The 24541-nt window shown below is 35.5% G+C and overlaps 1 protein-coding gene across 2 annotated transcripts; it reads right to left on the bottom strand.

The window, feature by feature from the left end:
• Positions 1–299: 299 nt before the first annotated feature.
• On the bottom strand, positions 300–24541 carry LOC126457779 (uncharacterized). Of its 2 annotated transcripts, none has more exons than XM_050094365.1 (5): positions 23994–24071; positions 22654–22704; positions 11945–12064; positions 6143–6359; positions 300–1315 (listed from the first exon to the last, which is right to left on the bottom strand). In XM_050094365.1, exons 1-5 carry the CDS (start codon positions 24032–24034, stop codon positions 785–787), a joined length of 960 nt encoding a protein of 319 aa, XP_049950322.1. In that variant the 5' UTR covers positions 24035–24071; the 3' UTR covers positions 300–784. The 2 variants fall into 2 exon arrangements, with proteins under 2 accessions (XP_049950322.1, XP_049950321.1); XM_050094364.1 differs by lacking the exon at positions 23994–24071 and adding an exon at positions 24288–24541 and having other exon boundaries at positions 317–1315.

Consider the following 24541-nt stretch of genomic DNA (forward strand, 5'->3'; position numbering starts at 1 on the left):
ATAAACTGGAGCATATAACTTTATAAAAATATTTTGACGAGATGTAGGTACTTTTTGGAAAATTTCATAGTGATTATCGTAGCCTAAGAAAATTGTACAGCGAAGGTTTATGAAACAAAGAGTGGCTGTCTAACTTCTTAAAATCTTTTATAATCATCTAGGCAGGGCTATATTTTAATGAAAGAGATAAGAATTTTCATTATACAATCTTTGAACACCAGTTCATCTGGCAAAAGGAGTTCATCATACTTCTGACTTTTGTGACATTTTTACTATTACACATGTTGGTATTATGTCTACTTGTTTTCAATTCATGGTAGTAATAAGAAAAAAATAAATTACCGAATTATGCAGGTTCATGATTTAAAAATATACAGGACATGAAGGAAATGAGAATGAGAAGATATGCTATTTCCTTACACTCTCATACGTCATCTGTTTCTTATCCCTTGTACCAAGATTCTCTGCATTTGTTTCATTGGGTAATCCCTTCAGCAATGATAATGCTTTAACAAAACAAAATTTTAAGATGATGTGATGAAAGTATCCGGTTGAGTCTGCACCTTTTTTTCTGTAATTAATTGAAAATTCACTTCATAGAAATAAGGTTTCAATACTTTTCTACTGTAACTCTGTCTTAAAGATTTCTGCCTCCCATGTAAATACTGTACATACCTTGGTCAGCTTCATGTGTCCAATATTGTCACCTTAATAAATACAGTGCAGAAATATCATGGGATTTTAAGTTGTCAAGGATGTGAAAGGACAAACTGAAACTAGTTTATTAGTTTACTGTTTTTATTTTTTTTACTTTCAGTTTCTTCTTTTTATCTGGATTTGGTCGTATCCGTTTTATTTCATGCAATCTGTACTCCACACCAAAGTCATTGATTCCTGACTGATTCTCTGATTTATTCTTCCTTTTCAAATTCATTCTATCCAAGGATGAAAAATTTACTGAAATTCCTTTCAAACTTTGCAGAGAAGTGATATTTTCTTCTGTGGATCCAATGGAAATAAATTCATCTGTTGTTTGCTTACGTCCTTGTGGTACAAACACCCTTTCCTTAGTACTAGTTCTGTACCTATAAAAGGCTGTAAATGATTTTTCATCTTCTACATTTTTATTTTCAGCTTCAGGTTTTGCTAAAGCTTCGACATTTTCTAATTCTTCCGATAGTTGTGTTGTTTCTACAGAAACTGGTGAGTCAGCCTGTAACTCAGTAGGTGACTTACTGAAAGAAAGGGCATGGAAGACCTCTAAGATACACTGATGCATAGCTGCAAAGGCATTTTCCTCATTGCTATTGACAACCTGCAACAAAACAGAGCAAAAATCATCGTACACTAGGAAAAACGGCATTACTCAATATACTATGACATGAAAAAAATAAGATTTACAAAATATAAAAAGGCAAATAAAATTTAATTACTGATGTTGAATAAATGAATGAAAATGCCCATACTTATCAACAGTGTAAATGTTGACTGGCTCAATGTGAACATTTGAACTTAATTGCAACACACGAACTCTTTCTAACAAATGGAAATATGGGTGGAAGGATGACAGAAGACAACGCATAAAGTGCTGACAATGCAAAACTCAATCTTTTATTTATATAACTCATCCTTTTCCTTATTATGATAGCACGCTGGAAAGTAATGCTTCTGAATTTTTTGTGCAAAAACTCTTTAAAGCTTTTAGAGTAAAGCAAACTTTATCAACATTCTACATCTTTATTCGTCATGCCTACATATATTTTATTTTTCAACAAAGTCACCCTGGAGCCATACACATATTTCCCAACAGGAGACCAGTTTGTTGATACAGTCACTGTAGAACATCTGACAGTCAATGTAACCACAATCTCACCCCTACTTGCACCGTTCCATCACTATCAAAGTGAAGTCTTTATTAAAAAACAGTTGTTGGTTGGTATCATGTCAGAGGCCATTTTAAAAGTTCCTGAATACCTTGCAAAAGAAATTCAGTGCCTGGAGGACACAAGAAAATCAATATCTATGCAGAAGATGGCTTGTGACTATTTCTACACACCATGTCAAACTGTTTCATTGGACAATGTATCTACCATATTTAAACAAATAACAGCTTCTCATTGTCACTGCAGAACCCTTTTTATAAGAGACCTACCCCAACATCTTTCATCTAGATTATTTTTTTGTCCCTCTCTCCTGCATCTGCACAGGGTCACTGTGGTTATGAACGGATTTGGATTGGTTAATTATAAAGAGTGGCCGGATGCCTTTCCGGTTACACCCCCCCCCCCTCCCCCCGATGTATCTGGATCACGACAGCTGGAGCAAAAATGAAACTGAAGCACTGTTCCTGAGAAATGATACTTGCATGTAATCCAAAAATGTTGCTGAAGCCTAAATCAGAAGTGAATATTTTTAAAGTCTTGCGCAAATGAACATATTAATTCTATACACTATTCCTGCTAACTAATATGTCTGACACTTATTTCGACAGTCCACATGCTCAATACAACCTTAATAATACCATGACTGCACTTCTCAAGCACTCACTCCATTTAAAGCCTACATTTAAAGGTTTTCTAAAAGTCTCTGGAGCACTGTAACACAGCAGTTAACTTTCAGTAGTTGTGTTTTATTTATGTAGGTAGACCTCTAGTGCAGGGTTACACTAGCCATGCAGTGACGTGGAATTCCTTGCCTCTTTCGAAAGTGGTATCACATATCACAGATCCAAAATTGTTTGAAGGGTACAAAGGTTATTTTCAATATCACAGACTGGTGAACAGTGCTTTACTACCACAATTCTGTTGGAGGTGGTATAGCCTTGACTCTTTCTGCCATTTGAAAGACATAACAAATCACAGAGAAACATTATAGTAGTGATTGAAGCATGAGCATTTTATTTTATATTTTGGCACGTAACCACACATGTATATACCATAAGACTCTCTTATAAATAAATATAGGGTGTCTCATCAAGCAATACTGAATTATGTTTGCTCCAGTAAAGGTTCATTTCACCTACCATCTGCAGAGTTATCTTCAGCACTGTCAAAATGTTGAGATATCCTCTGCATTAACCCCCACATTCTTGCAAGAGCTGCATGATTAATGTGAGTTGAGGGAATCGACCTATGAAACTTTCTTACTCTCCTCGGTATGGTAGTGGGCACCATCTCTCACCAGACTGTTGGAAGTACTTGCTTATGTACTGCACTCAAAATTTTACAATGCCATCAAATTGTCTAAATTATAGACATGCACTCAGAAGTCCATCAAAGGGTGCACTATTTTCTAAGCTTAGCATAAACTCTAGGGCAGACTGTGTTGGCATCTAAACAGATCACCACAATGACTTAGTTCTCCAAATTCTAGCCATTGTCTACTTACTGTCTAAAATCTTGCCATGGGAGTGTGTGTGGTTGTATGTGTGAATCAGGACTAGAAAAAGAGCAAGCACTTGAAAGCTATTGTGAGTACTGTTTTCAGTTTCATGTTTCTATGCTCCATACATCAGTCCGCTTTAGTGAGTGGTTGCCTCTCCTGTATTTTACGTATTGTTGCATCAAGGAATTTCCATTGTTATACTGTCTAAATTGTGTTGTCAGCACATGCCTCACTGGGTTTGCCCTACTTATCATCAATTGGAATCACCTTAAATGGGGATTGTTTCCCTCTAAAATGGTGTCATATCGGTGATTAATTGATTCTAAGTACAGTAATTTACCATTTCTACTGAACATCTTCTGCAAGAGTACAAGGAGATAATTGGTAGTGGAGGACCTTCTCGTTGTGCTTCAACACATCACTTCACATCTGTCAGAGCGGCATGTCTCTTATACATCAAAACCGTATGAATATCTGGACCTATAGGACAGAAGTGTTAGAAATCCACACTGTTTTATCAGCACTGATATTTTTTTAAAACAAGAAATGGAAGAGAGAAGTGAAAAATAATTTCTTTTGAGTCTCACTACCAGTGGTTCATTCAGATGTAGATAAAACGTGAAAATAAAATTTAACTGCAGCAGGTGAAGTTAAACATATAAAGTGATTGACAAAGACAGTTGGCCATTAGTTACGAAGTCACTCCACCTCCAGCTATCTCTCAAGCTGTCAACCCCAGTACAGACCAGGATCATTTAATATACAAATATCAAAAGCATAAAGGCTTTTTGTTTAAAAATCCTTTATTTTGTTTAAATGTTTCTTCTTATTTGGAGAATACAACAACCAAACTACAAAGATACACAATGCTTATTTTGCTTTCTCTATAATCTTGAAAGACTCAATTACTTGTGTCATTTCAAAGCTGACGACTGCATTTTATAAAGAGGATTTTTGCACTGCACTTGCACATGTGGTTTGAGTGTTAGGAACAACAATCCCAGTATGTGCTGAGAAAGGAAGGAAAGTTGCAGTAAAGCTTCACATTCAGACTAACATTAGAGATGGAACACTTCCTATTTTGTACAAGGCTGGCAAAGAAAATGGTCTGTGAAGGCTGTATTCAAAATATTTACCATGGTAATTACCTGAAGTTATTTAGGAAAATCACATAGCTGCATTTAATGCATAAATTCGTAAACTTGTTTCTTGTAGCTGGCTACGTATTTCTCCTTGGAAACAGGACTGAGAACACTGTTCATGGAAGTTGAAAAAACCAAACATGTAGTATCAGCTTCGCTTATGCCTTCCAGTTTAATAACCAACCTTTACATCAGGCAGAATCTTAAGACAGATAAGATTTTCGGGGGGTAATCTTTTGTTTAAACCAGTTTCCCAAGAGGTAAGTATATAGCAAAGAAAAAAATGAAGATCTGACACATGACAGTGACCTCGGGAGGAGGAGGAGGAGGAGGAGGAGGAGGAGGAGGAGGAGGAGATCATTTTGTACAATTAGAGGGACTCCATATCCATATTTAGTAAATAAGGTCCATGATATTTTTATATCTATATTCCACAAGCCATCCCGTGGTGTGTGGAGATGGGTATTTTTTTGTACAACTGTCACTTCCCTCTCCCCCCTTTTTCGGTTCCACTTGTGAATGGTTCATGGGAAGAGAGAAGTAACATCGCTCTGTAGCCACATACTTATGGCAACATGTGGAGATTGGCACCAATCATAACAACAAGAAGTTTGAGCAGTTTATATCGCACAATTCAAATACCTATACGTTAGTTGGCTGATATTTAGTTTCTTCTGGTGTAATAGCTGTGTGACACGATGATCACACCAATGCCAGTAATTTCTGGAGCTGACACACAATGAGAATCTCTGGTGCGTCTGTGGTTTCATCCTCAGAGTCAGAGAAGGCTAGGACAGTTACCAGTTTCTTCCCTTTAACGAAGCAATGCAGGCTGTTGAGTATTTTAATGTTTAGTACAGGGATTACCATAAAATAATTTCTTATTACAAATTTTAGTGTACACTTTATCCCGTTAACTCCTTATGTATGCAGAATAAGGATTTCTTTTGAAAGTTTCCTCCTACCATTTTCCAACAGATTCTGAACTCCAAGACATTCTGTTCATCTGTACTATGCCTATTCTACTTCGAGTTTTAGATACAGAATTTAAAGGCTTCAATTCTGGACCCAAGAGCAGCTAAATAAACAGCCAACATGTACAAGGTGTCTTTATCAGATGTTTCTCCCATACTCTCACCACCGGTGAGTGAAAACCATAACACAACACCCACCAACAGTTGCTAAAGCACATATACAGAGCTTATATTAATAGAGAACTGGTGATATTGACAACCAGCCAGCTTCTGAAACAGATTTACTGAACCTCAATGAAGCAAAAATGCCTGAATGCCCACAGGTGATCATGTAACACCAATCTGGAAGCAGAGCCATCTTATGGAAAGTAACAGATATGCAATAATTCCTCTCAGTATCTTAAATTTAAATGTTTCCTACAGCTCAGCAACTGTTTTTCTGCGGTAATTTGTACGGAACATTGCTTGGCTACTTACAACCCTAAGGAATTCACTGCAAGCCAGTAATCAACAAAATCAGATCAAGTGTCTCTTTGTAGTAAAATTCAATTATGAAACTGGTGATGATAATATGAAAGATTAATCAATTACAGCAGTTAAATTAGCAATCAATATGAAGCTTTCATTTTTCTTATGCTCTACCTTCACTCCAAGACATATGCATGGAAATCCAAATGCTCTGCTTGTCCCATTTCTCAGGCCTGACACAACAATGCATGGAATATTGTGAACTGCACACAAAGTGCCTATATGTGATACCATAAATTGTGGATCAACATCCTTCTCAAGTAGCACAGATAGAATGTGCCCACCCTCAACAGCACGTGCAACCTCATTCACACCCAGACATAAATATTTCCTGCAAAGAAAAGTAAAAGATGTCATACAATTGTCATAATAAATTATTGCATTTATTGCTTATTTAAGACTTTTGCCTCCCCTTCCTTTGCCATTAAGAAGTTACAGTTGGTTGTCAACTATTACAGTCAGTGAAAGTTAATTAATATGAAAACTCTTTCCCAACATAGAATTAATTTACTTGTTGTACAGGATATCATATTAAAAGACTCAGAACCCAAGGCATATACCAAAGTGTTTGTGATAGTCAAAAAGATGAGTATTGTTCTGTGCAAATTGCAAGAGTTAAACATAAATTACAGAAAGGGCATAGAAGCAGAAACTGGAGAAATTAACACAGCAATACTTAATCTGGGAGATAACAAAAGATAATTTTAATAAATTCAGCTTACAGTTTAAAAAATGTTGGTTACTTGCATTTTCCATGGACAACAGGTGTTGTGGAAAGTTCATGGTATCTACCATTCTTGTTCCAGCTGTTAAATTCTCAGCCAGCTAAAAACATTGATTCTCCCTATTTAATTGCTTTCATAACTGTGACCTGAAACCCTCAGCTTGATTTTTCATTCAACTGCTAGCCAGCACCCTCTCTTGTCTCGTTGTTGTTGTTGTTGTTGTTGTTGTTAACTTCAGTCCAGAAACTAGTTTGATGCAGCTCTCCATGCTACTCTATCCTGTGCAAGCTTCTTCATGTCCGAGTACCTACTGCAACCTACATCCTTCTGAATCTGTTTAGTGTATTCATCTCTTGGTCTCCCTCTACGATTTTTACCCTCTGTGCTGCCCTCCAATACTAAATTGCTGATCCCTTGATGACTCAGAATATGTCCTACCAACCGATCCCTCCCTCTAGTCAAGTTGTGCCACAAATTTCTCTTCTCACCAATTCTATTCAATACCTCCTCATTAGTTATGTGATCTACCAATCTAACCTTCAGCATTCTTCTGTAGCACCACATTTCGAAAGCTTCTATTCTCTTTCTGTCTAAACTATTTATCATCCACGTTTCACTTCCATACAAATACTTTCAGGAACGACTTCCTGACACTTAAATCTATACTCGATGTTAACAAATTTATCTTCTTCAGAAACGCTTTCCTTGCTACTGCCAGTCTACATTTTATATCCTCTCTACTTCAACCATCATCAGTTATTTTGCTCCCCGAGTGGCAAAACTCCTTTACAACTTTAAGTGTCTCATTTCCTAATCTAATTTGCTCAGCATCACCTGACTTAGTTTGACTACATTTCATTATCCTCGTTTTGCTTTTGTTGATGTTCATCTTATATCCTCCTTTCAAGACACTGTCCATTCTGTTCAGCTGCTCTTCCAAGTCCTTTGCTGTCTCTGACAGAATTACAATGTCATCGGCGAACCTCAAAGTTTTTATTTCTTCTCCATGGATTTTAATACCTACTCCAAATTTTCTCTTTTGTTTCCTTTTCTGCTTGCTCAATATACAGGTTGAATAACATTGGGGATAGGCTACACCCTGTCTCACTCCCTTCCCAACCACTGCTTCCCTTTCATGCCCCTCGACTCATAACTGCCATCTGCTGGTTTCTGTACAAATTGTAAATAGACTTTCGCTCCCTGTATTTTACCCCTGCCACCTTCAGAATTTGAAACAGAGTATTCCAGTCAACATTGTTGAAAGCTTTCTCAAGTCTACAAATGCTAGAAATGTAGGTTTGCCTTTCCTTAATCTATTTTCTAAGATAAGTCGTAGGGTCAGTATTGCCTCTCTTGACTTAACTGGCAACAGTTCACTTCTTTTCTTCATATTACTGGACTTCCAATCTATCTAAAAATACTTCATATTCTATGGAAAGGACTGTCTGGTGGTAAAAGAAAAAAAAAAGGGGATGAATATGCTGAAAATGTGTTCCTTAATTTGTGGAAGTCAATTAATACAGTTTTTCACTGGAATATAATGAATAAACACGCACACCATTTCTGGCCATCTTCGTGACTGCAATGTAAACTTACTAGCAAACACGACATCAGCGTGTCATTGTCAACAACATGAAATGCTACAGCATTAAGGAAGCTTCTGTTGTGCCTTGTAGAAGTACTAACGATTACTAATATTTTCATCGGCCATTGTAAAGTTGCCCTGGTCAATTTTTTTGTCTTCCAGTCTGCCCTAGTAATTCGCAACAAGCTCCTCTCCAGTGCACATAGGAAGTCCACTTCTCCCTGCCTCGAATCCGAACTAGTAATTAATAGTAGACACTATTTAGTCTCTCAAAAGCACTCCAGCACTTTTAATGACCTGTTTATCCCTTTTGCGCTCCATTTACTCAAATACTCAGCTGACAAATTGTAACTCACTACCTTGTTTTCCAACTTCACTGGCAATTTGTACTATTTTATTTTCAGCACATTAGTTATTAAACATGTCTTTTATTGCGACTCGGACTTATTTTAAAAGTGAAGAAGAGTACTGGCCTACCTCTTCACATTATACTAAGAAGAGGTGAACATTGCTTTGGATGGATATGCTGGCCAAAGATTCAGTTACTTCAGAAGTGAATTAAGAAATGAAGTCACAACACTCAGCAATGAGTAAAATGACTAATGGTGGTGGTGATGATAATGATCTGATGTGTCTTATGGATACCAACAACTGCACAGTATAAATGTTCTTATTGAACACTGAAATTTTACTTCATTAATCCCCATTATGATGTAATTAAAGTGTCCTCCTCTCCCAAAGTTCACCATTCCGAATTGATGTAAATGCTTTCTGTATTTTTCATTGTGATGAACTATGCTACTGTGTTTATAGTAGTACTGAAATCGGTATTATGCAGTATCTTTTGTGTGGTGAATACAGAGAGAAGAGAGGATGGATAGTGTGCTGAGGTTTGAGCTGAAAATAAATTCAGATGTAGTAATTAAACTTATAGAGGCAAACATTAAAAGTTATACACACTGCAACTGCTGAGATTTGAACTCTGAAGCTTTGGTAATCAGAAGAAGATTCAGCTATGACAAACTATCTATTCTGCTTTTGAGTCTTTGGAGAAGCCGAAAACATTACCTTCTCTTAATCCTGCAGTGTTGCCACACCACAAATGATATATTATGCACATTTTGAGAAACAAAACTGTTTTTTATTTTTTATTTATTTATTTATTTTTTTTTAAGAAAAGAATATCACACTTCATGATGAACCTTGTAGGATAATTTTTACTGCTACTATGCAACTATGGACTACACGGAAATCTATATAAATAAAAATGTGAATGTTCCTTTGTTCAAAATTGTGTATATCCAAAAGTTCTTAATGATTGTTCTGAAATTTTGAGAAATCTGAATTCTAATATGGGTGTGTTTTTAGGTACCTAATTATTGAATATATGATGTATATTAGATGTATAAGTAATTTTTGTAACAAGTTTTCCCTATTATTGAACCTATATAAACTTATGTATTACATATAGGCAGATAATGAGTACACCAATGGAACATTGTGTCATCATTTCAAAGCAATCGGTCGAAAACGTTTGGAGATTTGTGATTAGGGACGTTTACATTTTCTAAAAAAGTACAAACATAGGTGTTCATTTCTTCAAAATCTCAAATCTCCAAAAGTTCTTCATGGATTGCTTTGAAATTTTGACACAACATTGCTTTCAAATACTCAAGTGTTTTAATATATACACAATAAAGGGGAAACATCACAAAAACTTAAATTTTGTATTGTTCACAATCATTAATCTCCAAAAGTTCTTGAACAATTGTTTGAAATTTTGACACAATGTTGAATTCTAAAATGAGTGTGGTTTTAGGCAGCTAGTTCTTTAGTATATGTGTATCTTTAATACATGCAACATATAAATATGTAAATCATTCCCAAAAATCTGAAATGGACCTTTCCAAATTTCTTCAAAATTTTAAACATTACTGTAATAAATGTTTGGATGCATATAGATTATACACTTTTATTTATATATTTGCAAATAGTGAAATGTTAGCAAACAGAGAAGTTGTATTTATGGCGCATTGGTTTATGAGTAGAATACTACAACAGAATGTGGATTTGCAATAACAATAAATAAGGCTCAAGGCGAGAGAGAGGTGGAAGAGGAGATGGACTGAGAGGTGGGAAGAGAAGAAGAAGGACACACAGAGGGGGCAGGAGGAGATGAATAGAGAGGGGGAGGAGAAGACAGACAGAGAGAGGAGAGAGGTAGGGAGGAGGAGATGGACAGAGAGAGGGGGGAGGAGGTGACGGGCAGAGATAGGGGGAAGAAGGAGAAAGATTGACAAAGAGAGGAGGAGGGCGGGATGGACAAAGACTGGGGAGAGAAGGAGATTACGGCGTATTTCCAATTCCTGTGCATATCCTGTGCTATTCAAGCAGACTAAACCACAGCAAAGTGTGGCCAGGTACAGCTATTGTTTCAGTATTTATGATGATTGCTCTATCATAGAAACAGTATACATGCAATGAAAAATAGTGCTAAATTAGTCAAATGAGATGAATCTTGATCAAAACACAGAATGTCAATATATATAATAAATGTAATGTGGTTTGCCATGCATGCCATTATAACTTCACAACCCACCCCTAAAACCCCTTGGGGTTAACATGATATGGTAGCCCTCCAGTCCCCACCAATGAAGGTTTTGGTTTGGGTCTGGATTGGATTCAAAGATACTGGTGCAAAAGAGGGCATCACACCAGTGGATTTATTATGGAAAGTCAGTGGAGCAACTGGGAACTGAGTGTTGATGTGGCCAGGCCTGGGCAGAATGTTCCTGAATTTACCGGACAGAATGTTGAAGTGCGGCAGTAGCGTTTATGCTGATACGCGTGTCTGAAGTGGCTGCCAGCACATTATTTTGGGTCATTTTCGGCTAATAAGAAATAACACAAACAAATCAGGAGACCACAATTTTCTAAGAAAAATTTATGTCCAAAACTTTTTTTTTTTGAGACCTTCCCAATTAAGACCTTACAGCAGTTTCATATTATCATATAGATAACATCACTATAGTGTATTGGATTCAATTCTTTCCTGTTTTTTGTATTTAAAAAGTTTATCAGCTGCTATTCCATAGTCGCTAAGTTTCTTAAAAATCTTTTTGGTATATTATACAGTACATATTATGATATTGAGTAACAGACACACATGTCTCCAGTTCAGTGTGCATGCTTAAGTTTATCCACCTTCATGCTCTATCAACCAAACCTAAGGAGACAACTTGTTACTAGTGCTTCAGGAATGAAGATATGTAAACAGCAAGTTGATCACTTGAAATTCGCATTTAATTTTGGCAAATATATCTACGAGATTTGGATCTGGATTTTCAATGGCACTGGCTGTAATTATGCTGCTGTTTATTTTACAAAAATCGATTTTTATGAACACACATTTTGACTCTGTATTTAGCACCTGTAACTGACAGCAATGAGAAACAGTCTAGTGGGTTTTACACACAAGCAAATGCGTAGCAAGGTTAAAATTTATGTATGAAATTATCTGAATATATCTAGTTTCCAAGTATATTTATGAGGCAACATACAATTTCAATGAAGTAAATTACACAAACATTTTGTAATGTACGTTACCTCAGTCCTTTCTCTTTGAGCACTCTTTGCCTTTTGTTTTTTTCTGTTTTTCTCTTGGGATTATCACATTTACTGGTTTTGACATCAGATGTTATTTGTTCTTCACTTTCATTAATTGTGCTGAAAAATGAATGCAACAGAAGGTGTCAATTTATTTCAATATACAAGACTTTGGCTTTGACCAGTGATGTCATTAACTAGTATTGCAAATATAAAACAACAGAAAATTCAGGATGGAAAAATGACAATATTACGAAAAGGGTACACTGCTACTCACCGTATAAAGATGTTGAGTCAAATACGGAAACAACAAAAGGATTGCTATTATACAACTGAGCTTTCGGCCAAAAGGCCATCTTCTAAAGTAGAACACACACACACACACACACACACACACACACACACACACACACACACACACACACAGACCACTGTCTCTGGTCACTGAGCCTGGTCTCAATGGCCAGTTATCATTGAGATAATGTGTGTGTGTGTGTGTGTGTGTGTGTGTGTGTTTTTTTTCCCCCCTACGGTTTTTTAACTATCAAAGTATTGAGACACCACTGGGAGTATGGGAGATGTTCTTGTTATTAACATCTTCAAACACTTAAGAAAATAATTTTTTCCCTGCTTTTCCATAATTTTCTGCAACTTAGATGCAACAATTTGACAAACATTATTTTGGTTTACAGATGAGGCATTCGCTCCATTTACTTCAATATTTTTTGAGTACATAGGTAGAATAGCTCTTGTTGAATGTTAATTTCTTTCTATACGCTGTAAAATAAAAGTGAAAGACGGTGACCAAGTTATTTTGTGGAACACATTTTGTAGGTTACAGTATCATGTTAAGCAAGTGGTCTCTGACTGTGAAAGTTACAAGATGGTATATAAGCTGCAGGTCAACATAACATGGTCTAGTAAGCTACGTGGAGCATGCTGAATCCAAGAACATACTGAATCCAAGATCACACTGAGCCTAAGTACTTGAACATACTTGAATCAGTAGCAAACTTTAACATTATAGCAGACACCAGAGAGAAACTACAGTGATAAACATTGTTAGACACAGGAACAGCTGACAGAAAAAATGTACACCTCAACTGAGAACTCCTCCTGGAAATCACTGTAAGGCTCACTGTGAAACCAATGTGCTACACAACACACTTCTGACACTGTCAATGTGGGAGCAATCTTGGCAGGTGAGAATTTAATCAGTGTTAACTGCACAACAAAAGTAATTAGACAAACAAGCAAACAAAAATCAGGAGTCAAATACTGAAACTACTGCGAACAATGAAATTGAAAATGTTATGTTCAGTAAAGTGCTTCAAAACCTTTGATCAAGCAAAAAGTAGGGACTCTGGAAAGTGTACTTCCATCATTGACAAGTAATTTTCCTATGGAAAATAGTGATCACGATTATCACGACGACAACACAAATGTGGCTACAGTGACTTCCACCGCTAGTGCAAATCGCATGTGTAACAGTGAAACAAAATCCATGATAGAAAATATACCAAATACAGACATCAACAAGCAGACTGAAGAAAATTCTCCAAAAAGCATAAATAGACTACCAGAAAGTAAACAACAAGCGGGTGAACAGAAGGCAGTTAACTGCAGCTAAAAACAAATGAAATTGTTAAAACTACAGATACACCTAAAGGAATTAAACCATTGTACAATATTGAGCTACAAAATGAAAAAGTTGGTGAATAGTATCCTCAGAAATCAACCATGCAAACATTTGGGGGAAAAAAAGAAAAAACAATTTCAGTCATAGTAGATACTGATTAAAAAATTCCCAAATGGCGAAATGAGCCAAGTTCCATCTTAGCAAACTACGAAGTGCAAAATGAGTATGCCATGTCACAGTATTACATTTGAAAAGCTAGAAATAAAGCAAATGATGTAACAGCTTTGACCTGTTGTTGACTTAATTTGACAATAATATATGGCTCAAGTACATTGTTACATAATTTTTACTCCCAAGAACATTCAGTGCTCTACTGCGTATCTGCTATAAGTGACAATGACGAAACTGATGGATCAACCGTAGATGAAACAGAAACTGTAAGTCTACTTGTTAAAATTGTAAATTTGAGGGTCCACAAGAATGTTTCAAATCATTTTATGGTTATGTTCTCACTTTGAAAAATATACAGTTGCCCTTACAAACTTTACAGTAAACTGAATGGGGAATGGGAAAAGTCACTTCAGACATCATGATTAATTACTTGTCCATCCAATTAAGAGAATTGGATTGGACACGCTGTGTTCATCCAAAACCAATACTCGAAGTGTTATAAAGACATTACAAACTGCATAAGATTCTTTTGCAAACAATATCAAAGGAACAGATTTCTCTTCATCCTTGCCGAAAAATCAGACAACAATTCAGAGCATATCCACATAATCCACTATTGCAACAGACGAAATGGATGGTGCAGGTGTTATTTCAAAACACGCTTCACTATTATTAATACATTGTCTATTAAATTTGGTTGGTTGTTGGAGCTTGAAGATGGACCTGGTGTAGGTTCGTTTTCTTGGCGAGGATGCTTTGTCGTGCTCCCCTACAAGAGGCAAGTTGTGAACATTCATGCAGAAAAAGAACTGAAAGTACTGTAAAAATGCTCCAGATTTGCACTATGTATAGTGCCTCAGTATCGCCATACTTTAAAGAAATAGTGAGGCCAGATTTGTTCTGTGTACATGGAGATTAGCTACCTGAACTGAAATCTGGAAATGGTGAAAAAGTGGTTTCAAGAAACTACTGTGTGTGGTGTGGGTGGGCGGGCATGTGTTTAACAGACAATTCAGTGCCCAGTAAACAGCATGCATCTTTTGGTTTATCATTTTCCAAATGACAATTTTCAAAATGGAATGCCTCAGTTACAATTAGTGAAGCTGTTTAAAGCAAACATGCTGAGTGACCTAAAATTACACCCTTCATACTCTCAAGATAAATTCTTTTCTAGCGATAGAACAGCAATTAACTACTTTGCAACTCAATGCTGTACTTTTAATTTTGTTATAATGTCCACTTACTGTTTTGATTGTTATTGTGGAGTAATGTAATCCACATGCAATCCACCCAGTCTTAACTGGTCACTGAAATAACACATGTATACTTGTTTGGAGTTTCTGTCAGCCAAACACCATGTCCTCATAGCTATATTAATCTTGTCATAATGGTTTACAATGGATGCACTGTTGCTATTCAAACCTCTGAGACAATGAAGCCCGTGTGTTGCCTGCTCGGCAAAACAATGACCACGAGATTCTTTACTTTTCCCTTTACTTTTTAGCTGCTCCTTTTACCAACTCAAAGTTTCATTTGAGTAACTCACTCAGCCCCTTTACCCAAATAAATTAATTTTGAAACCATAAACTGATTTTCACAACACATGAGCAGAACATGGGAAATATGGAAGCGTCCGATCCCACCCATCTGCTTTGACCATGACGTCACAAATATGGCGGAAACGACCATAAACCACGATTCCAATATGGCGCATATAAAGTCGTTACATACACATTAGGAGGACGAAAATACATTGAAAAACAAATACACACACTTTCGACAAAAAGCCTAATGACACTAATGGGACAAGGGCGGGAAATGGGGTGTTTTAGAGTGGGGGGGGGCTAACTAAATATAAACAAATTTAGACACCCACCCCCATACAAATCCACACAAAAAGACGAAAAAAACCGACATCACAAAACTCCCCAAATACCACTAAACACAATATCATCTGGAATCGGACACTTCCCTTGACCTATATAGCTCAACAGCAGCTCCCGATCCCATAAATTAGGATCAAACACTTCTCTTGGCCTATATAGCGCAAAAACATCTCCCAATATCAACATACACAGCCACACATTGGGATCGAACACTTCCCTTGACCTGCGCACTGTTAATTTTATCCATCATATCCATTCCTGAACAAAAACAACAACCGATTAATTTTACTAAAATTACCACACGATGTACAGCGAACAACACTAAATTAACCTTCACACAAAATCGTTAACTCACTGAAATGAATTCCACTACAAACACAGCAGACACTAACAATTCTGGATAATGAGCAAAAGCAAACTGAGCCCATTATACCACACAAACGAAAACCCTGAACATACCACCAGAGAGCACAACAAAACACAACATGATGACATCTAGAAACACACCACACTCACAAACCAAACTCTGCGCCGTCATGACGTCACACACGACAACAACCTTATGTCACGGGTCAAAGCCGACGCGTGCGTGGGATTGGACACTTCTGTCAACCCAGAACTTGCACACAACACTTCATTTCCAGTGTGTCCAAAGTGTAAGACATGAACTTTGCTTCATCACTCTTCAGTTCTTAGGTAAATGGTGTCTCAATACAGTTGGACGTAAGAAACATTCACTATGGCAAAAAGTATAGAAAGGTGTAAAACCAAAAGAGAAACTTATGCTGCAATAAGATTCTGTAAAGATGTAGAAAAATGGGAACACTATAGATTACACTGTAAAATTTTGAAGAAACTAAAAGGAAATCAAAAGCTCTTCATTATTAGAAGAAAATAGATAATTCTAATAATAAAATAAAAACAATTTGGAACATTGTAAAAAAAAAAAAAAAAAAAAAAAAAAAAGAAACAGGAAGAGATACAACAAGCAAAGAAGATGTAAATAAAATCAGATATGAAGGTACCCTAGTAGCTAACCCCAAAACGGTGGCGGAGATTTTTAATAAACACTTCCTATCAGTAACTCAACAGATTGGTTGCAAGCCCAAAGTTGATGAAGCTGTAACTCTTTGTCAAGCAGTATATTCAAACACAATTTCAGAAATGCACCTTAATTCTGTCACTGTAGAAGAAATTCAAAAAGTCGTCATGTCTCTAAAAAGTACGAACCCTGCAGGGGTTGATAATATATCTAGTAATTTGCAGAAATATTCTTGTGTGTGGATAAGGGACATTCTCTGTCATATTTTCAATGCTTCCCTTCAGAAAGGTGTTGTTCCCAGCAGACATAAGTATGCCATTGTGAAGCCCCTGTACAAAAAGGGCGATACAGCTGAACTAACCAACTATCGACCTATCTCTTTGCTGACAGCTTTCTCCAAAATTTTAGAAAAGCTAAAACATGTAAGAATTACTCATCATCTCATGAAGAATGGAGTTCTCAGCAAGAGCCAATTTGGCTTTCAAAAGGGCCGTTCAACAGAAGACGCAGTCTACGCATTTGCAAATGAAGTCCTAGAAACCCTTAATGAAAAAATGCTAGCACTTGGTGTCTTCTGTGATTTATCCAAAGCGTTTGACTGTGTTCATCACCAGATTCTCTTGCAAAAAGCAAAATTAGTAGGGATAAGTGGTGTTGCAGGCAACTGGCTACAGTCGTACCTCCAAGACAGAAAACAAAAAGTTGTCTTGAATAGCTCGGGTAGAGTATGTGACACTTCCTCAGATTCTGAATTGAGTTCCATTACATGTGGAGTGCCTCATGGCTCAATTCTTGGGCCACTATTATTCCTGATTTTTATGAACGATCTACCATCATGTACAAGCCTGCCGTGTAAATTTACATTATTTGCTGATACCACAATTTTTATGAGCAGTAGAACAGACAATCTTGAGGAATTCATTAATCACATACTCTCAGATGTCGTTAATTGGTTCAAGGTGAATGATCTCTCATTAAATTCCAGTAAGACCAGCTGTATTCAATTCTGTACAAAAACAGAAAAAGAGAGAGAGACAAGTGTAACACGTGGTAATCAACCAATAGAAGGGTCAATTCCATGTCAAGTCACCCAGGCCTTGACACCAACCACGTCAGATTTTGATGAAACTTGGTACAATTACTTCTTTTATCATCCTGAAAGCACTTGTAAAATTTTTTTGCTCTTTCTCTGATAGTTTTTTTTTTTTATAAATTTTTAAAGTTTGTAGATTTGGCGTTGTTTCAGCAGTCGGAAATCTTAACTTAAACAACTAAAAAAATTTGTATATTAAAGAATACTCACGATATCAGTATGAAATTTTGGAATAAGTTTGTGTATTATATCTAAATGTTAAAAAAAATTACCATAAAGATATATTAAAACCTTTCAAATGAATAAAAATTTGCAAGTTTTTTTTTAGCTAACGGATGATCAGTTTTACAAAAACTGCAATATCTAGAGTCTCAGACCTGATAGAAAGCTAAAATTTGTTTTAAAATACTCTTAATTGTATAGGCTATTAGATAAAAGAAAAATTATGTTGGCTTTTTAACCTGTTTAATAGTTATCTAATTTTTAAAATAATATTAATTATATTTTAAAAATAAAAAGTACCAAGTGACTTAGACACCGAAAATAAGTTTTTGTCTTCTTCAAATAACAATGTACGCTTGGATTTTGTTTTGTTACTCCTGTGTTTTGAAGTAAAAAATTATTACAGTGTTAAATAGTGCTTGGCTAGTATTTTATTAAGTTTATTTGAACTTTCAGTAAGTACTGTTACTTAGTTTACAGAGATTCTTTTCCAATATCCTATAAAAGTAACCAGAAAAGTAATCAGACCAAAAGTGAAATCAGTATGTCAGATATTCAAACCTGTAGCGTAGGGTTATTTTAAAAATCTGACTGTTTCCAAACAACCTACACACCTTCAAAAAAGTTACAGCCGGTATCTGAATTGAGCGAGGAAGAAAAAGATTTGATCCACTTACGATGTGGAATTAATCTGTGTGAATTTACGAATATATGTTCATACCACAGCTACTACTTTTTAAACGTTTTTGAAAAGTATCAAACAACATGTGTAGACCCACTAAAAAAAACACAAAAAGCCCATCAAAAAATCATTGAGAAGTGTAGGCTTGGATCTTTCTAAACAATTACTGACAAAAAATATTAGCATAAAACCTGGACAAAAGTTTTGCTCAACATGCCGTAACTTTTGTGAGGAAAAATTAAGAGTTGAAGTCAATGAAAGTGAACCAGATGAAGTCATGGTTGAATCAGAATCACAGGAATCCAGAAATGAATCCCTCGTACAAACAAACATTGCTCTTGATAATTTAGGTTTAACACCGATAGAGCTTCATGGTTTGTCAGAACAAAGTAAAGGGTCTTATTTTAAAAGGAAGGTTAGCAGTATTGAAAAGACTGCAAAAAAGGCGGTTTCAAAAGCATTAAAATATGATGCACCAAGTTCTGATGATGTCGAAGAAGATACAAGTGTGGTTGAGAAAGCAAAGGATTTTGATGTAATGATTTCTCTTATGAAAGAGAAGATTTCATCTGTTGGGAGGTCTAGAAAAATCCAGATTCTGACCTTGGCTCCAGATTCTCGGAGTCAAAATAAAGTGATGAAAGAATTTAATGTAAGTGAGTACATGGTGCGACAAGCTAGAAAGCTAAAATCTGAAAAGGGTATTTTGGAAACTCCTGGTCCAAAAAAAGGTAAAACTCTTTCTGAAAATACAGTAAGACTTGTAACAGATTTTTATGAAAAGGATGAAAGTTCCAGAGTGCTACCTGGAACAAAAGACAAAGTAAGTGTTCAAAAAAATGTGTACATGCAAAAAAGACTCATTTTGTGTAACTTGAGAGAACTCAATTATTCTTTCTAATGGGAGAATCCCGAGGTAGAAGTAGGATTTTCAAAATTTTGTTTCTTGAGACCTAAATGGTGTATCCTTGCTGGTGCTGCAGGCACACACACTGTATGTGTATGCGGTATCCACCAGAATGTTAAACTATTACTGGATGCTGTGAAAATTGAAGAATCTTATAAAGACCTAATTAAGATGCTTGTGTGCAACACGGAAAACCAAAACTGCATGCTACGTCATTGCGACAGCTGTACTGCAAATACTGCACTAACTGAGTACTTATCTGAAAAACTAAGTGAAGATTACGATTTAGAAGAAGAAATTGTAATCAGTCAGTGTGTTAACACAGACAGGGCAGAAATGATCAAACAGTCTATCAGTGTTGAAGACTACATTTCTTTATTGGTTAGGTCATTGGAAAAGCTCATCCCGCACTCGTTTATAGCAAAATCCCAATCAGCAGCCTTTAAAAGATTGAAAGAAGACCCACCACCCAAAACAGCAATTATTGTGATGGGTTTCAGTGAAAATTATTCCTTTGTTATACAAAATGAGATCCAAAGTTACCACTGGAATAGAGGTGGTTGTACTCTACACCCAGTTGGAGTTTTCCTAAGAAATGAGGAAAACAATGTTTTTGTTTCCAACCAATGTTGTATTAGTGATGACAAAGAAAATGATACTGGTTTTGTTAACTTTGTACAAAAAGAAATTACAAAGTGGCTGTCATCACATCATACTGACATTGACTCAGTTCACTACTTTACAGATGGTTGTGCTGGGCAGTACAAAAATAGAAACAGTTTTAAAAATTTGACTGAACACTTGAGAGACTTTAATTTGAAGGCCCAACACATTTTTTTTGCAACAAGTCATGGGAAGTCAATTTGTGATGGCCTAGGAGGAACTATTAAAATAATTTTAAGGAAAGCTAGTCTACAGCTTTCAGACAAAGAACAAATAATGACAGTAATCGAGGTGTGTTCATTTTCACTTTATTGACAAAAAAGAAGCTGATTTGCTACGGCTAAAACTAGAAAACCGTTTTTCAGCAACCCGAACCATTCCTGGAACAACAAGTTTTCATAACTTCAAACCACTTCCAACAAAAAACCTTGAAATTAGAAGGACTGCAGATAGTGTAAAACCCTCCTTACTCTTTTCTTTCCATTCATCTTCTGATTGGGTTCGTGTTGAACCATCCATAAATAGCTATGTGGCTGTAAATTATGATGGTAACTGGTACTTTGGACTGGTAAAAACAATATTCAATGATGAAGAAGATGCAGAAATTCTATTTCTACATCCTTCAGGACCAGCTGCATCATTTTATTGGCCTGAAAGAGAAGATTCTTGCATAGTGCCTTTGGAGCGCATAGTCTGTGTAGTAGACGCACCTCAATCAAGCGGCACTGGAAGAATGTATTACTTCAATAAAGACTGTATCAAAAGAACTGAAAGCTCTTGGATGAAGTGGAAAAACAAGTTGAATCAGCATTAATGTTTATTAAAAAGACAAAATTACTCAAAAAATTCAATGTTTCAAGCAATCAGTTGGGTTATACATAAGTGTCATAAGTACACTATCTTTGTACATAATTCTAATGTAATCTACTATAATTAATAAACATGTTAAAAAGCCATCATTATTTTTGTTTTATCAAGTAGCCTATATGTTTAAGAGTAAATTAAAACAAATTTGAGCATTCTATAAGGTCTGAGACTCTAGATATTGCAATTCTTATAAAATAAAACATCCGTTAAAAAAAGAAAAAAATACATATATATATTTTTTTCATGGAAAATATTAATATATTTTAATAGTATCATTTTTATCTTCAAATATGTATAATAAATAAACTTGCTGCAAAAATTCATGATGTTATCTAGAAGAGTTTTTAAGATAAGCAATTTTAAAGTTTTGAATACAAATTAAATTTACCATTTCGGAAGGTTCGGAAAACGCAAAACATAAAAACTTAAAAAATTTATTAAAAAAAAAACTATAAGAGATACAGCAAAAAAATTTTGCAGGTGTTGTCAGGATAGTATTAGAACCATTTGAGCCAAATTTCATGAAAATCTAAGGAGGTGGGTGTAAAATTTATTTTTTATTGGGTGATTTGATGTGGAATGACCCACGTGGTAATCAACCAATAGTAAGAATGGAAACAACAAAATTTCTTGGAGTGCACATTGACAAGAAAATTAACTGGTCTTCACATATTATTGATCTCTGTAAGAGGCTTAGCTCTGCTACCCATGCTTTACGGGTTGTCACTATACGTGTTGAACCTAACACTGCAAAACTGGCATACTATGGCTATTTTCATTCTCTCATTGAGTACGGAATTATTTTTTTGGGGCAACCAGCCATTAGCAAGGAAAGTGTTCATTGCACAGAAGCGAGCTTTAAGAATTATATGTGGATTGCGCCCAAGAGACTTGTGTAGAAATAGTTTTCGTAAACTTAAAATATACACAACTACATGCCAATATATTTTTTCTCTCATGTGTTTTGTTTGTAAAAATAGAGAGATATTTCAACCAAACAGTAATTATCATCAGGATAACACACGGAGGAAGAATTACATACACAGCGAGCTCAGAAATTTGAGCTTGGCACAAAAGGGTGTCCATTACACTGGAGCAAAACTCTTCAATGCTCTTCCTCCCGAAATAAAGACAGAGATTTATAACAAGAGAAAGTTTAAGAAAGCAATAAAAATATTTCTGCTAGAAAAAGCTTTTTGCAATCTAGATGAATTTTTAATTAAATAAATTGTAATATTTTAATATTATATAATACAATTTGACATAATGCCACTAAGAATGTTATTTAACCTGCTCTGTATCTGTTTTCTGTAGTGTTTTAATGATTCTAAGAAAATATGTATTTTCTTTTTCTGTATTGCTGCCCAAAGAATTTACTGTATAAATTTTTATATAATTACGTACTCAAATTTCTGTATATGCTATAAGATTATCAGATTGTATTTGTAAAAAACTGACTTGTTCCACGTCCTTGTATATCCAACACAGATGGACCTATGGAACACGAAACACATCAAATCAAATCATATGCACATACCTTTCCAGTGTTTTGAAAATGTTTTCAGCAACAGCTTCATCGGCCACCAAACTGAAAAATGAAAATACCACTTACTTGTACCTACATTACATACACCGTAAAACTCAGAACTGTTTTATATAACAAATTAGCAAGAAACACTTTTCATTAAAGGGCAGGTCTACATAGGAAAGATCTTACGGCAATAATTCTGAAACAGGCGATTTGATACAAAAAGACATGTAGTTTTAAATTGATAGATCTTCACATCCTTTTGACATAGCTTTGTATTTCGGAATAGGCCTGTTGTGTATTTTTTGTTCCATTTTAACTACTACTGTTAACCCTCTCAAAACTGCCCAACATTTAATTAAAATAATTTTTTTTTATCTGAGTACTTAAGTACAATTCTGACGCCAGAGTATAGGTCTTAAAATTACAATTAGAAATTCTGGCTCAATTGCTTGATGTGGAAGACTTGACTGGTGTGGAAGACCCTACACACTCCTAGTTACGCATTGCATAACAATTTGAAATGTCATTCTTGGCTTAGGTATATTTGTGGCATATACATGAAATAAGAAAGGAAAATCTAAAAGTGAACACAAAGTTCACTTAGACTTGGCCTCCTCGAATGACAACATTTACTCTAAAGCTTACTGACTAGCAGTTTGTCAAGAAGCACGAATTTTTACTCCATACTGATCATTTTTCAATGAAATATGCTTCATCATTGCAGTACAATATAGGATGGATACAAAAAATACAATAATTTTTGTTACTATAATGTATTACAGTACAAACCCTTGCAATAATCACCGCATAATTATAAAAAACATAACTATACAAAAGAAACAGCAACTAATAATACAATAAACTATAAAAAATTTGTTAAGTGCTAATATCCTCCTCGTGCATCTCAAAGAATTCTTTAATGTGATAAACTGGCTAATCTGCTAGCCACTTAATTAAAAGAAATGATCCATAGACCAACATACACAATTTTGATTAGATTCACTTTGTGAGAATTTACAATTCCTCCCCTGGTGTAACTAAACCAAGAGGTCTTCAATTCTCACATCAGAAATCAAACATTTGACCCTAACAATACAACGCATATTCAATAACGTTCACTACCAAGAGGGCGGCGGCACACTTTATGACATACACAAAAAAAGTTCGAAAAATTAAAACTTTTGTTGACTTTGATTAACAACATATTTTTTAAAGAGATATTGATGTGTACGTAGGGTACAATACTTAATATCACATGAACATCGTTGTGAAAATTCGCATTCAGAATTTGGTCGAATTCATTACAACAAATATTTTTTAAGAATTTTAAATGTAGCCAAATATACCAGTACGCGACTGAATGACAATCTATGCAAAATGTGGACATAAAGTACACTCCCAACCCCCGTTGACATAATTAGCATTAATACGCATCACTTAACCTTGACTACAGAACTGTCAACATTCGCCTGTCCACATGTGAGTCAACTGGTTGAAGTAAACAAGTGCCTACATTCTGTTAATCTGTATATTGTAACCTCAACGTACAGGTATTGATTAGAAGTTATACACGACGCTATGCTATCCCTCTATTTAAAACACAAAAAAGTTATACTTTACGAACACATGGCAGTAATTACTTCGTAAATATCTTGGGTTTCATCAACACATTACGGAGGCACTTCTCACGTGGTTTCTTCTTTCCTGCTAAAGTGCGCTTTTGTTGATTTTTTGTTAAAACTGGAGTCTCCATCGAAATGCGGGAGAAAGTCTACTGCTAACTGAATACTTAACATAACCCAACTTTTTTACAGCAGTCAACACAATTTGACATTCGCGCTTCGAAACTTCAAAATCAATTCACGCAAAGGTCTTGCTATACTACTATCATGAA

The sequence above is a fragment of the Schistocerca serialis genome, chromosome 2 (genome assembly GCF_023864345.2).
Source record: "Schistocerca serialis cubense isolate TAMUIC-IGC-003099 chromosome 2, iqSchSeri2.2, whole genome shotgun sequence".
Lineage (NCBI taxonomy): Eukaryota > Metazoa > Arthropoda > Insecta > Orthoptera > Acrididae > Schistocerca > Schistocerca serialis.